At 34.0% G+C, this 19,733-nt stretch overlaps 1 protein-coding gene across 4 annotated transcripts in view; it reads left to right on the forward strand.

Annotated features, from left to right (window-relative positions):
• Positions 1 to 14,666, forward strand: part of FucTA (glycoprotein 3-alpha-L-fucosyltransferase A) — a 667,380-nt gene extending 652,714 nt beyond the window's left edge. For all 4 annotated transcript variants that reach the window (XM_069829292.1, XM_069829294.1, XM_069829290.1 and 1 more), the window contains one exon: positions 2,953 to 14,666. In XM_069829292.1, coding sequence (XP_069685393.1) covers positions 2,953 to 3,301 — 349 coding nt within the window. In that variant the 3' untranslated portion in view covers positions 3,302 to 14,666. The remainder of the gene's footprint in view (positions 1 to 2,952) is intronic.
• The last annotated feature ends 5,067 nt before the right edge of the window (positions 14,667 to 19,733 follow it).

Genomic DNA, 19,733 nt, shown 5'->3' on the forward strand with positions numbered 1-19,733 from the left:
TAGACTGTGGTTATATTCCTTCCAACCTGTATATGCGCGCTGCTCTCCTCCCACCACCCGCCTCCAGTCGTGCTTTTAACTCAGTGGGTGAATAGTGAGTGTGAGGGGCCTTGAAAGTCCGACGTAATGCAATAAGTTTCCATTCATTGTGGACGTCGTAATCCGCAGGTGGTGCAAGGTCACTTCAGAGAGTTAACCGCGCCCTCTGTGGGGTGTACAGCTCGTGTGACTTTAAACTTGTAATATATGTACTGAAGCTACAAAGTCTCATTCATCATGACGTGCTTTAACTTTCCATGAACCCATTTTGAAGAACACAGAGTCACCTGATTTTATGAACACTGCAAATCCAACTTTCTCCAATCTTTCCTATTTTGTGCCTTCCTCTTTGTCTCCGCATATGATCCATATACTGTATCTTAATGTCGTCTATCATCTGATATCTTCTTCTGCCCCGAATTCTTCTCCCGTTCACCATTCCTTCCAGTACATCCTTCAGTAGGTAGTTTCTTCTCAGCCAATGACCCAACCAATTTCTTTTTCTGTTCCTGATGAGTTTCAGCATTATTCTTTGCCAACTCTTTTCAACACAGCTTCATTTCTTATTTTGTCTCCATTTCACATTCTCCATTCTTCTCCATATTCACATTTCAAATGCTTCTAGTCTTTTCTCTTCACTTCCTCGTAATTTATTTATTTATTTTTTTATTTATTTATTTATTTATTTATTTATTTATTTATTTATTTATTTATTTATGTCTATAACAGGGCAAAGCCCCAATTACAATAGACATACAGATATTTGTTTAAAAAAACATAGAATTGCAAAAAATATATATATATATATAACATGAAAAAAGAGATAAAACAGATACAAATACAAGATACAGGTGTAATTACAAATTAAAAATTAGAAATGAAAAAAAAAAACATATAGATACTACCTAAATAAAAGACACAGATATAGATATAAATGGAAAAATACCAAATAAAAATAAATTAAAACGAGTTAAGTATAGATATCATAGCAAAAAAATGTAAAATGTAGCTATAAATGGCAAATTACAGAGTAAATATAACACTATGTTAATAAATTCAGTATACAGTTTTTCATGAACTTGTAAAAATTTCTACGGTTAAGTACTCTTTGCCCCTTGTGGCAGCTCACGAATGGTGAGAAGATATATAAAAAATTTAATTTAGTAGGACTAATAGGCTTAATTTATTTATTTAAGAAATTCACTGCTGCAGAACATGTGTTCCAAGTAATGCTTTACATAAATTTTTCTTGTACATATTGTACGATAACGAAAAATCTAAATCCTGTTTATTTGACAGACGATTGTAAGTATTTGATAGATGATTGCAATGTCCGTGTTTCTGCCCCATACAATGCCACACTCTACACAAAGAACTTCACTAGTCTCTTCCCTAGTTCTTTTTGTAAAGGTCCGCAGAAGATGCTCCTTTTTATATTAAAAGCTTTCTTCGCAAAATTGCTATCCTCCTTTTGACTTCCTGGCAGCAGCTCATGTTACTGCTTATAGTACACCTCAAGTATTTGCGCTGTCCACTTGCTTTACTGCGTCATTTAGTATTCGCATGTTTAACTTCTTTATTTTTCTTCCGACAATCATAATCTTCGTCTTGTATGCATTTATCTTCATTTCTTACAGCTCACAGCTGTAAAGGGAGTTAAATCATTTTTTGTGCAAATGGAGTTTTGTTCACCAAGTGAACACCAGTGGCGTAGCATGACATTTTGAGCAGGGGAAGTTAATTCAAGTTGTCTTTCATGAAATATGAGAAAACGTATTACAAAAGCATAATCTTAAAATAAATAGTAGTCAATGTCAAGTCAGCAGTCGAATATTGGTTGGAACCTCGTAAGTAACACAAATAAGGCATGATCTCAAATGGTACGTAGTAAAATATGATTTCACGGTTTACACATATCTCTAACAAATAGACACGTATACGTATAACATTAGCTCACTCCCTGTCATAGTTAGAGGAATCACAATATTAACAGCCAATAGATACAGTACGTAAGTATGCGTCTGTCTTTTGGTTGTGTCCTTCATTGACAGCAAGGGAGTCGGTCATTTGTTTTTTAGATCACACTTTTGTTCGTAAGTCAGTAATAGAATTGTCCTAAAAATTCAAGTAAATTGGTATCAGGAACAGTTATTTCACTCATTATTTATTATATCAGCCACAATGCACACTAACACTTCAACTGAACACAACTGATGAAAAGAGATAACTCGGAAACTACTTATTTTCAATGTCAAAGCTAGCTTCTTGCGAGCCTTGCGACCAGGGTAGTTTAGTTAGAAAGGGATGGAAAATCTGCGGTGTGGGAATGAGTGTAAGAAACCAGTCTGCTTGGAAGCTGGTGTGTGCAGGCTTCTAGTTTACTGCTGCATCACAAATCATCCTGAGCTGCCGCATCACAATATTTAACGCGTAAATATAAATTCTATTAAAATTAATAAATAATTTTGTCCATAAACTGAAGGTTTATTATGAAATTATTATTAACTGGGGAAGCTGAGCTTTTTAGCTTACATTGACGCTACGCCACTGGTGAACACATAAGTTAAATTATACAAGTGGGTATGCAAAAAACAAAAAAAAATACTAATATTCGGTGTGTTTTGTTTGTGTATAAAATTATTTTCAATAAGGGTCCGAAGTTTAATTTTTATTTATCTCAAAACTCAGTTTTATGACATAACTCCCTGTACCCAAACACCATTGAATTATATTTATGAATCGAACCCGGGCCGCCTGGATGGAAGACCAGCGCACTGGCACTTTAGCCACAGACGCGGATTATTATTATTATTATTATTATTATTATTATTATTATTATTATTATTATTATTATTATTATTATTAAAGTGTGATGAATTGACTTGCTGATATATTGTTCCGTCTTAACTCCAGACGCAACATCCTTCCGGTGGTGATGGGGGCGCGCCCGGAGGACTACGCCCGCACCGCACCCTACCGCTCTTACATCCACGTGGACGAGTTTGAGTCCCCGCAAGAGCTGGCCGCCTACCTGCAGCGCCTGGACGCTGACGACGACATGTACAACTCGTACTTCCGCTGGAAGGGCACGGGCGAGTTCATCAACACGTACTTCTTCTGTCGCCTGTGCGCCATGCTGCACGACGACTTCCCCAACAAGTCGTACCGCGACGTCAACGATTGGTGGCGCGGCCCGGGCACCTGCACCGGGGGCTCCTGGCGCAAGGCGAACAAGAACGCAGCGTCGGCGCCCGGAGGATAGACCGGCTGCTACCAGTGCTTAGATTTGTGAACGTGCTCTAGCCAGGGCTTGCAACGGAGGCTGTCACCATCTCGAGAGTGGAATGTTTTCAAAACGGCGTTGTTGTAAAGCTTCACGCGTTCTTTATTCTAAGTATTTGTTGTAGGAAGCAGTAATATAAAATTTGCATCTATATTTTCACCAAAACGTCATGAATTTTGCCCCAGTTGTTTTCTAGTCTCGCTCTGTCCCAACCATTTTAGCATTTTTTCGTGTCTCTATTTTGTGTATACCGTGTGTTTTTCTGGGTATAGGACATAGGGTTAACATTGCCATAAGAAACCTATGTATAAAAACAATGAAATAACGTAATCGGTGGGCTATATTTAGAAATTAGCAGGCTTTGACAATTTGTAAAACAAAGGAATACCAAAGCCTGATGTTCTCTTGTTTTACAAATTGTCAAAGTCTGTTAATTTCAGAACATAGCCCACTGATTGAGCTATTTCTTTATTATTTTATTCGTAAGTTTCTTATGACAATGTTAAATCTTATGCCCTATATCCAGAAAAAAAACTTATATGAGATGAAGCTCATATTCTACTTTTTTTAAGCTTTTAAGTCTCTTATTGTTGAAAAGTAACTCCATCTGTGAGCACAACCATAAAGCATCTAATAGATGCTATAGAGTTACCAACAACGAAAAAAAAAAAATCTCTTCAATATTGGCATTTCGATGTTTTGCGTTATAATACAACATTTTCAGTCAAAATAAGTGCCGAATGAATTTAATTTTCTCGTGTTTTAATTATATTTATGGTTATTGCATAAATATACGAATAAAATGCAAACGTTTTCATTTATTTAACTGATCATCAGATATTAATATATAAATTATTTAAGGTTAATGTTGTAAAATGAACTTCATATTTTATTGCACGGATTTAAATTTAAACTGTGAATCGATTCGCCATTATTGCTTTCTACATTAATTTTCAGTTTCTCTAAACGAAGTTACTGAAATAATATTTTTATTTGTTATCGGCATTTATTTTAACTTTCTTGAACAATAAATGTTTATATTTTTATGAAACGTAGGACATTGAAATGTCACAATCAAGTTATTTTTTTACTCCGAAAAACAATTCGTAATGTTAATATTTTCCTCTTGATTAAGTTATTCCTTGCTCAGATTGTAATCTTATCCCAGTATTGCAATACTGGTTAGTAAATGAAAGATCTCAATCGTTACATTAGTTATTTTCTTCTTCTTTTGAGAAGACATCGCTCGTGAAATTCCATTTCTTGGTGGAGTTTTCTTTACTGTTTCCGGAACCAACATCTTCCAATGATGCCTCCGTTGTATGATCATACGTACGAATCCCGTACACCGATTTCTTAACCGAAATACCAGCCAAATCTATCGTTATAATAAACAATTTAAGATATCTGCTTTGTTTTCGAAAGGAATAAGAACTAGACCACATCCGTCTGATTGTAATTTACTCGATTCTTCAATCTCTGTGTCGGTACATAGCTGAAACTATTACAGTTCAATATTTTTAATTAAAACAACGTTCAGGTTGTCAGCTGTATGATTTTTTGAGACATAGAAATAATTCTACTTTAACTAGAATCGTAAAGTTAAATTTATTCCGATCACTTTATTGACTTTCTGAGCATTCATTTTCCTGTTATTAAAAGTCTTCAAAAGGTATACTTTTTATGTAAAAATTTTAAATTTAAATTAATTTTACATATCAGTCTAAAAATATTGCTATTTAATGCACGTTTTACTTATGTTTTTCATCTCAAAAACGTCTTAAGCTGTCATCATACATCATTATAGCGAACGTTAATTAATACATGTATAGATTAACTGCTTTCAGGTAATTGAATAGTTGTCCTAATTCGGTTAAAATCACAACCAGGGGTTATGTCGAAGTATGTAGCCTATTATAAACGAAATGAGAGTTGTAACTCTTTGGTGTTACGCATCGTTTTTCCTGAAATGCACCGGTTTACTAGTCACTCATGCATCATTGGTAGCTTCATGTTTTAGCTACGGAATGGTGTTCAACATGTCATGCCATCTTGTGAGGACAACAGGAAACTAATAACAGTTCTCTACGGTGGATAGGCTAGCTGCGTAGAAGTTATTAATAATTATTGTTCTAGCGGCTCACAAGGGTTTTACATGGCAGTTGTGCAAATACAGTTAGTATCGAAAGACATAAAAACTTGTGCAATATGCGAGACATTTTTGCTGGATGGAATTGTGATTACTCTTGCTAACTGTAGTGATGAGTTTGAAGGTTGGATTGTTGTTAACACTGGACTTCGATAGTGGTGATAATATCAACGCTTCTTAATGAAGACTTCCAAGTTGAACACGAGAGAAAAAAAAGACAATATTGAAGTTTCGCGTGTGGAGTGAGAAATGAGATGTGTGTTGTTGCTCTTTCTTTATTAATGGTTGTTTATTTAATGAACGCAGTGTGGTGGTGATAGCATTTGTTGAGTTTTGTGGGGCTGTGTGTAAATATTTACGTCGTCCAAAGAATTTTGAAGACAACAGTGCTTAGTCTGTGAGAAATAATTTATGGTAAACTGCAACATCGTAATATCAACCTCAGATACATACCAAAACCTGCCTCTATGAGACACTCTGTGCTGATAGTCTTTAGCTCCCAAATTTTCTTCGTCATACAAGTTCAATGTTACATCTAACAAATTTGGAAGCGAATACCGTTTAGATAAAATTATTTAACTAATTTCTTTTGTATGTTTACTATAAAACCATATGATAGCTGACGTTAATCTGAGGAGCAGTACGTAATTTGTAAAATTTTGCCAACAATATGAGATCATATTTATCCAATATTCCACTTGTAGTTGGATTATATTACAATTCTGTTACAGTTATGTGAAATGGAATGTTTACGTCATATTTATTTTATTTCATGAAACTGCGAAAAACAGCCTGATTAAATGTAGGAAAAATAGTAAATTCGATTCATTGTCTTCACTTGTTTTCATCTAAGCTGTCCCGTCTCGGGTAAAGTCGTTTTTCTAAAGTAAGTACATAGAAATCACGAAACAGAAATTCTATTTGTTCTTAACTGCGAACTGACTTGTGCCAGATGACAGTATATCACACAATCTAAATCTAATTATCTAATAAAGAGACATTTACATAAATTTTATGACAGTAAAATAACATACGAGAATGATGCTGAAAGAAGAAGAAGAATAACAATAAGATAAGTAAAGAAGCTGTTAAAGTAAATCTGAATAAGTATATGTCAACTTAATTATTTACATCTCAACTTACATAAGTAACTTAATCGATTATACATCAACTTCGTTAACTGCATATCAACTTAATCACAATAACTTAATTACGCCTCAATTTAATTAATTACACATCAACTTAATTAATTACACATTAACTTAATTATGTATTAACTTAATTACGCATCCCATTTACATACCAGTTGATAATTACGTGCAAACTTACTTAGCTAATATACATTATACTCTAAATTACTTTTCAATTTCGTTAGGGAAGGACAGCGCTCAAAAGTAGGAAATCATTTAATAAGTGAGAATGAAACACAAAAGCGATGAAAATTATATTAAGGTTTACAGAATCTTTAAGTTTTCTTCTATGTTTTATGCTATTATAACGCTGTATTCTTTTTTTCAGTTTTTTTTTTCTATAACGCTACAGAAGTATTTTTGTCATGTGTTACTGAAAAAGCAAATGATTGAAATCTTGTTTCGTTAGGCTCTCGTTGACGGACATCATGTACGAAGACAATCCGGTTAAAGTGTTTCTGAACAACAGGGTCCCTTTTATAAGTCGCCCGCGCTAGTCTTATGTCGACGGAAAGCGAGCAAGCAGGTTCCGCGAGCCGAAACTATTGGATGACGGTGTATGCACAACAGAAAATTAATTAATTCAATAAATTCACTTCTGTTTTTACATGATTGCCTGAAAATACTCCCCATCACAGTCCAGATACAATTGGCACCTTTCGAGTAAGTTCTGGGGCAGTTTAAAGTTCAACCGGTGTAATCCTGGCTATTGTAGTCAGAATAATCTTTTAATTATTATTCTATTGTACGCGGATTATTTTCATAGATTTCTCCTACAATGTTCCTCACGGATTTAAATCAGGTGATCTCACAGGCCAAAAATTCTTTGCTAAATATCCTATCAGTTATAATCAAATACGTCTGTTATTGCATTCAATGAACTTTCCTTCGTTTCGAACTCTCTTTTACACTTTTTATAGCATTTATGCTTTACATAATAATCGTAAGTAAATAAACGCTTTTATAAATATTGTAGAGAACCGTATTATGTATCGTATGATATTGCATAACTACAGATTCTGACGACTTTCAATACTTAATGAAGTCAAGTTTGTGACATCATATAATCGTGATGACAGAGATATCGGGGAGATTATAAATAGGGGAATTTGTATAATGCCACGTGCATTCGTGAATCATTCACTTTGTCAGTTCGTTGCTAGACACTGATGTATTTTCATCAGTTTTATTCTGCTTGGTTATTGATTTATACAATGATCTTTGTGATATGCATAAAAAAATTGCTTTATGCAAAGTCTAAAGGTTTAGAATTCTTCATGGGAAAGTTATAGAGAGAGCGCGTACAATATTTTTTACATACGGAATGTGAACGATGTCTTTACTTCAACGTCCAACGACTGATTTAGGTAGATTGGCTTCTGAAGTATGCGCAGAAGCAACCTTGATCGAGCCGCCTTCGTACTTGACGGTTAGTGTAATGGTCATGAATATCACTACAGTGATCGCCGAGAAAGATTCGATTTTTGATGTCTCTAGTAAAGCACGTGGAAGGTATAGGACTAGAGCGCGGCGTTGTAAATAACGGCATTTTCCCTTCCCTCACTTAGATGGCAGATGGAAAGCGGGCGGGTGGATGAGCTAGCAGATAAGCGCGGAAGGAAAGTTAGGGAATAAATCTATGTGACTGTGACACGTCGTGTCCACTCCGTGTGACGCAAGAAAGGCGAGTGACGTAGTTGCCATTAGCTGAGGGATCCGGGGAGCTGATGAAAGGAAGTTCAAAAATATAAGTTGCTTCTTTGCCTGCAGAAGTTTTAACTGACGTATACAGACATTTACTAGTGGAATACAGAAATGTTAATCACAAATTAAGTACTGCTCATAGGATTCGATGTACTTTTCAAAACTAAACCACTTGGGTAGGAAACATTGTCCTTCGTGAGTGTCTGCCCAAAATAATATTTCGAATGTTATTTCATCTCATATTTAGTGAGGTAAATAGATGGTATATTAACAGTCAGGCAGAAAACGCATTTATGATCTCACGTGCTTCAACAAACTAAGGCAAAATCTAACCAAAATGAAGGAATGGTTCCGAACAAAACTGTAATACCAGAGATTACATAGAATGCTTGATATATGTGATATAATTACGAATACAGATAGTTTTCTGGGAAAATGTAGTGTTGACAGCGTTATCATTCGCAGCTATGAGAATTATTGATGGGATGTGTAAGAAAGTTGCCAGTGAATTTTACGGCATAATGAATTCAAGCTCTCAACTGCTACAATTACATCTATTGATTAACTCTTTGCATTTAAATGTATTATCTAACCACAATTCTAAATCATTTATACACAGACGAGCGAAGAAGTAAGTTACAAATCGAACTAGTTATCTACATTTTTTAATGAATGCCTGAAAGTATCGCCGTTAGATGGCTGTATTATCCAGGTGATCGATGTGCGCACAAGCGAAACAAAGAATCAGCACTTGCAAGATAACGGCACCTCTGCACGAATGTACCATTGTCGGGCAGCGCTCCGTTGTGTGACTTTTCTGAGCAAAAGGTCTGGCAGCAAAGCATATTTTTAAATAATTATGCTACCTGTATATGTTGAGCATTTGTCTGTCACGCCAAATTGTCTACAATAACTGGGTACAGAAGTTCTCTGACGTGTGGACAAGTATTTAACACCGAGTCGGTCGACCAGTGGAGATTTTCATGGAGGCAAATACGCAACAGGTTTGGTGACTTGATCCGAGAGACGACGATATGCTGGCTAGCCCGGATAGTCTCAGATGATGCATCAATGCTCGGAATAAGTAGTCAATGGTAAACTCGTACAGAAGTGCCGCCATCTTGCAACTGCTGCTTCTTTGTTTCGCTTATACTCGCTACACAATTCTTTAAAAAATGTAGGTTTCTATTTTAACTTGAAACTTACTGACTTTTCCTCGTAATTAAGCCCGAATGGCAGCTTTTAAACAAACGAAACTGCACTACCCACCTATGGGTACGTTCAGTAATTCACATGCTGAATCGTTTTTGTTTGCTCTGAATTAGAAAGAACAGTGAGAAGTAGGTTTATTCCTTCATGTTATAGAGGGATAAAAGAGGAACAAAGTTTCAATTACTTAATGTACCTACTAGAGTCAGTAAGTGTTTGGGACACAGTTAGTAAGAACCATTCTGTATTTTAGTATGTAGAACAGCTATATCCACGGTCAGAATTTGCCTTTAGTATGTTTATGAATTATGTGAACTGTAGCTTTATGGATGTGGAGAATTACCCGTAATGCCTTGCGTCGAGATATGCAAGGCAATAGATATGTAGCAGCTAGGAGAACGTGTTTTTGGAGCTGGGTATATTTCTCCTTGAGTGAGGTGTAGTCAAATTAGTTTTATAGATATTGAATAATTTATGTGACTTGAGTTTTAAGTTTTATTTCTGTAGTTACATGTTTTGAATTAGGAAATATTGCCGCTTAGAGCAAATACTGCACAAAATAAGGATATGAATTAGATTCATTAATATCTTAGTGAGATTTTTTTTATAAATTTAAAATTATTCACAAAGAGATGAAATTCACAACAAAACATTCCATTGTTTCAGTATTTTTAATGTATATTTAGAAAGAGGCTTTTTTGTGGAACGTTTTGTATTATTGAAGCTAAATTTAATTTTTTTAATTTATTATAGAATGCGTTAATGTAAAATTGCCTCTGTTGTTGAGACAAGTTAATATCATAGCACAAGGAAAAGTGAATTTACAAATTTAGAGCGCGCAATAATATTTATCAGAAACGTAGATACGTTACCTATTCAAATTGCTATGTGGAAAATCGTATTCTCCATTATGGAGGTTTTATAATACATGAAGTTGTCTAATAATGGATATACCATATGAAAGTGCTCAAACTGGTTATTTTTAAACGTGTAATGCAAAACTATATTAGAATATCTACCTAATATGAACTCGGTAGTTGCCTTCACTTATGTGTTAGTGAGATTCTTCTGCGATTACAAAATGAAAAGGTTCTGAAACAGTCGATTCGATTACTTAATAATGTGAGTCATTGAATCATCTTTAATTCCGAAAAAAAAATAATGTTTCTTGCTTATAATATTTCTTATCCAGCTCGCTACATACTGGATTGCAAATACTTCAGATTAGCAGTTAGCGTGCATTTCAATTAAGTACAAAAATTTTCTCAGTGTTCATTAGAAAACTATTTTTGCTTAAAGTGTTGAATCCGTTGCGATAACAATATGTCATTCTTACAGTTCCATATCATACTATGCTGTACCATAGAGTTACTATGCATTACGTATAATAATAGTAACTATACAGACTGAATGGTAACCTCCACACCAAAATTTAAGAGATGATTCTAAATGTTAAGGGATTCTGTACACCGAATTTTTACAAAAAAAAAAATAATTTTGGTTTTTATCGTTTTTCGGTAATTTAATATGTGTAAAATGGTAATATGATTTTATTTCTTCTAATTGTCAGATTTTAGCCCTACCTTCAGCAAAAATATTGTAGTAATTCTTAATGCAAAAAATGTTATAAACGGTAATCTCACTAGAGGTTTTGATTTTATCGATAAATCTGCTAGTGGAACACGAGCAGATTTATCTAGAGAAAATCAAAATTCGAGTGGAGTTTAATTGACTATTACACGGTTAGAAGAAAGTATATAAAGATTAGAAGTAACGAAATACTCCAATACAATAAAATATTAATTGACTTACGAAAATATAACTGTCTTCAAATGTATTATTGTACCATCTCAACAGTATAAATATTACGCTAGATGGCAATAGTGTGTTATGATTAGCTGTTTTCTTGTTATCAGTTGTGCCAACTATGGAATCTTCATTGAGCTCTGTGGACGGTTACTAGTCAAGAAGGCTTTGTTGATTCAGTTTCATTCTTATTAAAACAGTTGCATTCCACTTCAGTTATCCGGATCGCAATTATCAACGTCACTTGACAGATGTTTTTCAATAAATCTCAGTATTAATCATGCCTTCAACATATTCAAAAGTGAATCCAGAAAAACTAATTTAAATCACTCATTATCATGTGACCAATGACCTTGTGATTACTCATATTTTCTGCCGAATGCGCTAATATTATGAATAAAAAAGCAAGGCTGACGGTAGGATTCTTGCACACATGCAAACTCAAACATAAGTTCCATGGAAGAGCCTTTCTATGAATATGTCAAATGAATTTCGTTTTGTGGTGTAATTTTAAGCAACGTATTATCCCTGGACCTACATAAATAACATTGTACTTAAATTTAAAAGAGTATTCAATTGTTTACACATCTCATTCATTTGTTCTCACATCTTTTGTTTTCTATCGTCGCCTGGCAACCTGGATTTTTGTTATTATTTATTAGAGCTGAAGAGAATAAAACTACGAAGACTGTTGTTGATTACAGATTATTTCAGGTAATAACACAAACTATATTAATGAAAATTATGGTTGTTATATCAGGGGAGTACGCAAATGGGGAGGGGGTGTTACCAGGCTTGAACTCCTCCTTGAACTTAAAAAAATGCATATTTAGATTTGAATATGTTTTTATCCATAATTGTTTCCCCTTCTCTAATTTTTTACTGTCAGAGTAACATAATCTACATCGACATATGGGATAGTCCTCCTACCCCTCCTTTAATACAATTCCTGTGCTTGATACTGAGGCACGTTCGAATTATAACAATGCTATCTTTATTATGGAGAGATCTACCTCCTAGTACCGACTTTGTAATAAAATGAAGCTGACACAATATGAAATTTAACTTGTTGTGAAACATATTGAAAAGGTTGACAGTTCTGCAGTGCAGATGTTAAATATTGTGCATTGTCGATTTTAAACTCATTTTAAGAGCATTATTCACCCGTTCGTTAGTTTGAGTTCTGACTTTATTGTGAAATGTTCGTTCAACGTTTTGTGCATTTGATAGTTCATATTTTAATAATAATAATAATAATAATAATAATAATAATAATAATAATAATAATACTAATAATAATAATAACAACACATTTAAAATACCGATAGTATAAATTGTGAATAATTATAATTATGAATAAAATGACAAAATTCTGCGTACGCCACTGTGAATTATAAACCTATTCTTTACAAATTTAAAATAGGATAGAGGATAATAAAAGCCGAGGCTTGGTTTACGTTGTAATGGTTTTGTTATTATGGTAATGCTATGTAGATTTTTAAGTAGGTTATTTTACGACACTTTATCAACATCTTAGGTTATTTAGCGTCTGACTAAGATGAAGGTGATATAATGCCGGTGAAATGAGCCCGGGGTCCAGTACAGAAAGTTACCCAGCATTTGCTCATATTGGGTTGAGGGAAAATCCCGGAAAAACCCTTAACCAGGTAACTTGCCCCGACCAGGAATCGAACCCAGGCCACCTGGTTTCGCGGTCAAACGCGCTAAGCGTTACTCCGCAAGTGTGGACCGCTATGTAGTGAAGTTCCGAAATAGGCTGTATTACTGTCTAGCTAACAGTGGAGAACAATTATAGCATTTAATTCAGTAAATTTAATTAATTTAGGAAATTATCCAAAATAAACAGTTTTCGTCCTACAACCAACTGACAATAAGAGCAATCCAGGTTACCAGGCGACTATAAAAAACAAAAGATGTGAAAGGAATGAGAAGTATAAACGATTGAATATTCTTTCAAATCGAAATATCAAAATATAGGAGTGCCATTTGGAATTTCAAAGTTGGGGGGAGAAGGATAAGATGGGAAGAGGGGTGAAACCTAAAATGTCATTAAGACTAGTTTTAAACTTCACCCTCAATATATATTGCTAATTTAAGTGTTTGTAATTAAATTTAGTTCAAATAAATATTTATTTAGATTTGGAAATTTTGAAACGAAAGCCCTGTATAACGTCATAGCCTATATTATGCTGATTTTATTATGTAATGCCTTTCAGAGAATTTTTTTACAGTAGTTACATTTTGTTTTCAAAAATTTCTGTTTTGCGAATTAAATCATGCATAATTATTATTCTGGATAATCCACAATCACGTAATTTATAATTGTATTTAAAATTAATTAATTACAGTGTCTATTATAACTTTTGTTACGACTTCGTATTTCTGTTCGTAAATATAAAATCTGAGTTGTTTATACGAGACATAATTATCAAGCAGAAAACAAGTCACCTTCTAAATTTAGATATGACCATTATGGAAACAAATATTCTTGCACCGCCATTATATATTCAAAATGACGCATTGTATCAGTCGACTGTTTCATAACTTACATAACGTTCTTGTTACTAAACGGTAGCATTACATTGCCAGAATTTAAAGTGACTTTTATAAACCGGTCACTGTGAAGTAAAAACAACTGGAACGAGTCTTGTATGTAGGGTACGTACCTTAACTTACATAACCGGTCGATCAGACTGTCTTTGAGAGTGTGCGTGTGTATATAAGAGTACGCGTGTGAGAGTGGGTGTTTCATTTTCTTGTTATTGTTGTTCCTTTCGCCGATACGGCACGGCACAAAACTATGTGTGAGTTTCATTGTTGATGTTTGTGTCACTATTCAGTATTATAATGAAGCCAATGATCTATATTAAAAATATTTTTATTCTATGTGTTGTGAGCTACCTTCGCATTTATATGACAACTCTCTTTTTTTTTAAGAATTTAATGTGGATTTTGTTTCTTTCTTTTTTAATGATTTAAAGTAAAAACAATTTTCAGTAAAAGTTCTTTATTCCATTTTTAAATACTCTTCGGTGCTATTGACGAATTTGTATTTTTAAATTTCACGTGTGAAAGAAAGTAATTGGTAAAATCATTACAGCGTAATATTGTTGTTGAAGCTGCAGACATGTTGAATCGGCTGCCCTGTGGGTGGTGGCTTTATCACGAGTATGTGATAGGAAGACGTAGCTCCTATATGTAGATAATCTATGTATAAAAGTCATCATGTTGTGCAAGTAATAAAATTATTGATTGTCAGTTAAAACTGTAATTAATCCCTTGCCTTCCACCATTTCCTTCCTATGATCGTATACAAGATGGCGCGATAATCACTTTACATTTTTAAAAATAAATATAAAGTGTAAGAATACAATGAAAACTACGCACCTATTCTGGCGCTAGTATTTTACTACTAATTTAAGGTTGTTAACGAAACAAAGTACAAACCACAGTCTAATACATACAGTCGCGCAACTCATACGTATAAAATATGCCAACATTTGACAGCTGGCGCGACAGTAGCCCTCTAGCGGCAGGCAAGTTAAAAGTGTGCACACGACGTATGATAACATATCAGAAAACGGGTTTTGCATAATTTATTTTATATTTTTATACTATACAGTAAGTGTATATGGTTCTTAATAATTTTACTTTAGAATCCTATAAGAATTTCACACGCAGTTAACTTTAGAATCCTAGAAGAATTTCACACGCAGTTAATCTACAAGTTTCAGAAGCTGGGAATAAACGTAATTCTTTCTGCTCCTTACAACTGAATCATGGCCCTGATCACGTATCATGGTTTGAAAGAATATAATTGTTCGTACGTGGAAGGTTAATTCAATTAATTTCTAAATATATTTATGAATCATTGGAACTCTATATTTCCTGTGAGAAGAGTTAAAATTAGTAGCTTCAAAATTGTAGGGCATGTCTCGTAGGGTACATCGTGTGGTGAACTCCTCTCCCTATTTCCTGAGAAATTAACTATTTTCCATACCGCAAATTGGGGTAAACTCGACCGCTGAAGTAAACTTGAAAATAGAAAAAAGGGGGAGGATTTAAACCTTAATATGACAGACATTGATTTATGAAATTCATTATTTGTCCATTTCTTAAAGAACCGGTATTTCCTTTATCATTTTGAGTCACAAATACTGATGATATTATGGTTTAAATTTTTATGGCAAATTTACAGCATTTTACATTACATTTCCAGTTTTCACACATAAGCTTAATTTTAACTTATCCTACCTATATAATACGTAATTTACATGCACTTACTGTTAATATGATGTAGGTGAGAACGAATAAATGAATACACAATTTTGTTGAAAAAATTGTAACTTCAATTAACTCAGAAAATGTAGGCCTAATTTTATTTTAAATTTTGCTCACTTTCTCCTAGTACTGTTGTTCTTCCTTTATAAACAAAAACCTATCGGGCTCGAAACTAATAAAACAAACATAAACGAATCGCTTCTTACGGGAAGAAATAATACAACCTCATCTCCACAAAATACATGTTCAAAACTATTTATTTAAAAAGTAATTTGTTATCAAAGTGGATGAAACGTTCTACCATATACTTATCCTAACTTCATATTACAGTACCGTACTCGACTGGTTATCAAACTCGGCCTGCGGCCTCGCTTGACAACTTTCCAATCTGTAATATGAAATGTTACGATACTCATATCGTGAATAACTATTATTTAATGGTACAATCATTAATCATTCAGAACAGTACATTAACTAGATCGTAAGTTTATTAGTACATTGTAATGAGTAGACATCGGATTTTTAGGCACTAAAATTGCAGTTTTAGGCGCCTAAAATAAGCTCAAAATTTGTAAAATAAGGCTCTATTTTAATGAAAATAGGCATTTTAGGCACATCAAGGTATCATACTTATTTCTTTCACTGAAATTTTTAGTTATACACTAAAATACGCACAAAAAAGTATGTTTAAACATTAAAAAAGAATACTATATTATATTTATAAACAGAGCTGCACAAGTTTAATATATTGAAACTAATGAAATAATGATTATTGATATCAAGATTACTCATTTTAAGTTATTGAAATTCAGTTCCATGCTCAGACTTTATTATAATTATCTGCACAGTACACCACCAGAATTTTTTCTAAATTCTCCACAGTTAACCTTTGCCTTTTGTCACTGAGAATAATTTTGAAAGCAGAAAAACTTCTTTCAACCGAAACTGATGTGAGAGGCGCAAATTTTAAATTAGGTACAATAGAAACATCAATACTTATTGGAACATTTACACTTTCCCCCGATATCACTCTTGATACTTTTTCCAACAATGAAAATCCTACATTCTTATTTAATACGTTGTCCCACTTATTTTTAACTTTTCTCCCAGTTTCGCCCAAAGCAGAATGTATGTTCACTTGAGCTTCCTTTACTATTGCTATTTGGCTACAAAGAGATTGTTTTTCACGTTCTAATTGTTCAATGCTTGCAGGTATGAAAGAAAAGTTTGATGTTATGTAGGCAATATCGTTTTTCACTCGTGAGTCATTCAGACAATCTTTCACTGCTTTCACACACGCTGCACTATCAGTTTCAGGTAATTTATCAATAACTGTGACCACTTCTTTAAAATACTTAGAATAATACACCACTGACTGAATCCAGGTTCCCCATCGTGTAACAACCGGCTGAGGTGGGAGTGGGATATCTGGAAAGTTCTCTCTGAATATTGAAATCCTGGATGGGGCTTTACAAAAACATTTTTTTGTGTTAGAAATAAACGAATTGACAGGAGGAAATTCATTCCGGATTGTTTCAGAAACCCTGTGAAGGCTATGTGCTAGGCAGGTTACATGCGTGAGGTTAGGATAAAATGTTTTAAGAAGTGGAGCTGCAGCAACCATGTATGAGGCAGCATCAGTACAAAACAACAGAACTTTAGAATCGTCTATATTTCCTGAGTATAAAGACTGTAGGCCTTTATTTACAAAATAAGCAATGGCTTGGCTATTCACTTTCGAAAGTTCCTTAACACATACGAGGTGTGGAATCGAAGGTCCATCAGGACTAAGTTTTCCTACTACCATATTTGCTATATACTTATTCATAGGATCTGAGGTTTCATCCACAGAGACCCATATGTAAGAATCACCTATATCCTCCCGAATGGAAGCTAGGGTCGACTCAGATGGGATATTTTGTTTGCAGTATTTTTGTAAAAACTGTCTTAAAACCGGATTTTCAATTGCATTCCAGGGAATGTTAGCAGCAACAAACGCTCTGGTTAAATCAGCATAGAAATTGCTGCTGAGATTGGATGAAGTAGGCTGTGTTAGTAAAGTTTGTTGCAGTTGATTTTTCTGCTGAGCTTTAGCCTTATGAGCCGCTCCTTGCACATGCTGCTTTAGGTGGCACTTCTTTTCTTGCGAAATCTAAAAATGTAAAGTAAACTGAATTAAAATAAAATCCTAATTGTTGTATTGCCGTATTTCTATCACAAAGTTAGTGGGTTCGAACAATCAAAATTTTAATGACCTGCAAATACTTTAACTATCGGAATTTAAAAGGTTAAAGTGTAGTGGTCTTAAAAAGAATGATACCTCAGGATAGCTCAGTCAATGTATAAATATTATAGGCCTACTCATTAAAATTAATAGAATTTATATATTTCAACTATTGTTACATACCTGTTTGCTACAAATCTTGCAGAATATTATTTTTCCATCATAAGTGAATTCTGAATATTCTGTTAGCCATTGCCGGATCAATGTAGATTTTGCACTTATATTTTTCGGCATTATCGCGTTAAACTTCACAGGAAGACGTCCTACCGCTTAAAACTTCTCAACACAAATAAGGTGAGGGAAAGAGCAACTGTTAACGAGCATTCAAATGAATCGTTGTTATTGAGATTCAATTGGACAAAAATACAAAGTTCCACTTATTGTTGCATTTCCTGGTAGTGTTAACACTAGGAGGGCCATTCTTTTAAATATTTTGTAACGGTTTACCCTACTAATTCGCAGTTTTACGACTTTTCATAAATATTTCAAAAACACTCTTTCTCCAAAAATTGTGATTTTATGACACTCTGAAGGGCAGTACAGCTAATCGGTTTCAGACCGAAAACAGTAATTTTTATAGTATAGTATATCTCTGAATCGGTAGCAGCACATGTTGTGATTGTTGCCTGCTTCAAAACTAAGGTTGGTTCTTTGTCGGCATTTATGCCTCCAAACATGTTAAATTCGGTGAAATCTATTGCGAGTGTCGTGAGATTCAAAACATTTTGTTTCCTTTATCAATGGTTTCATGGCCGGTGAGAAGCAAACTTTCCACTTTTTAAAAGCCTTAAATTTCGCAGTGAATGCGTGTATAAATTATAAAAAGTAAGAGTAAAATGCGAAACTTTACAGTGAGTTAGGCATTTTAGGCGAATATTAACAAATTAGGCTCTAATAACCGTTTTAGGGCACTATAAAACTCTTTGAATACCTTTCAATTTCCATGAAACACAAATATTAATAATTATTTTTACTTTTCTCCTAAAGAAACAAAATAGGCATTTGCCCTAGAATCCGATGTCTGGTAATGAGTTAACGAGCGAGGTGACTCAGCGGTAACGGTGAAGTTGAGCTAGGAGTTTCCGGTAGGAAGCCGTTGTTTTGTTGCCAGACCACCAGGATCGCATCAGTTGTTCTCTGCTTTCCTGTCGTAACATGCGGTGTGCACTTCATATTCTTGTTCTGTGGTGGTAACGCACTAAAATTGTATTCGGGAAATCTCGGCTACGTCATTAATTGTACCTACTTCGCTTGTTTACTTATTGTATAATATTTTTTATTAACGGTAAATGTGGCATGTGGAAAGTAATTTTTACAAACTGTATCTAATTATCAGAGGTAAGAAGTTCGTACCGAAACTGTTGTGCGAGCTCGGATTATATTATATCTATCGAATGAAAAGTATGTAACATATGTTGCAAATGTGTTTCTTCTGACTGCATTTCTTCCTATAAATTTGTCACAAACATCTGATGTCCAATTTTCAGTAATACGGTATCATTATGCGTTACCTGACTAGCGATTAGAGAGACGAATAAAGCGCACATCAACAATGCATCCTTACTTATTACAAAAAAAAACTGTTCTTTAGTTATTTAAAAAAATAAATCCATCATGTGTCATAAGTAATAGATGATAAATAAGAAGAAGAAGAAGAAGAAGAAGAAGAAGAAGAAAACAAATTGAGTGAGCTCTGGGTGAGCCCATATAATTTGGCTTTTATTTCAACTAGCTATTTTGATAACTCATTTAGCCGATTTCTATTTT

Source organism: Periplaneta americana, chromosome 6 (assembly GCF_040183065.1).
Source record: "Periplaneta americana isolate PAMFEO1 chromosome 6, P.americana_PAMFEO1_priV1, whole genome shotgun sequence".
NCBI lineage: Eukaryota > Metazoa > Arthropoda > Insecta > Blattodea > Blattidae > Periplaneta > Periplaneta americana.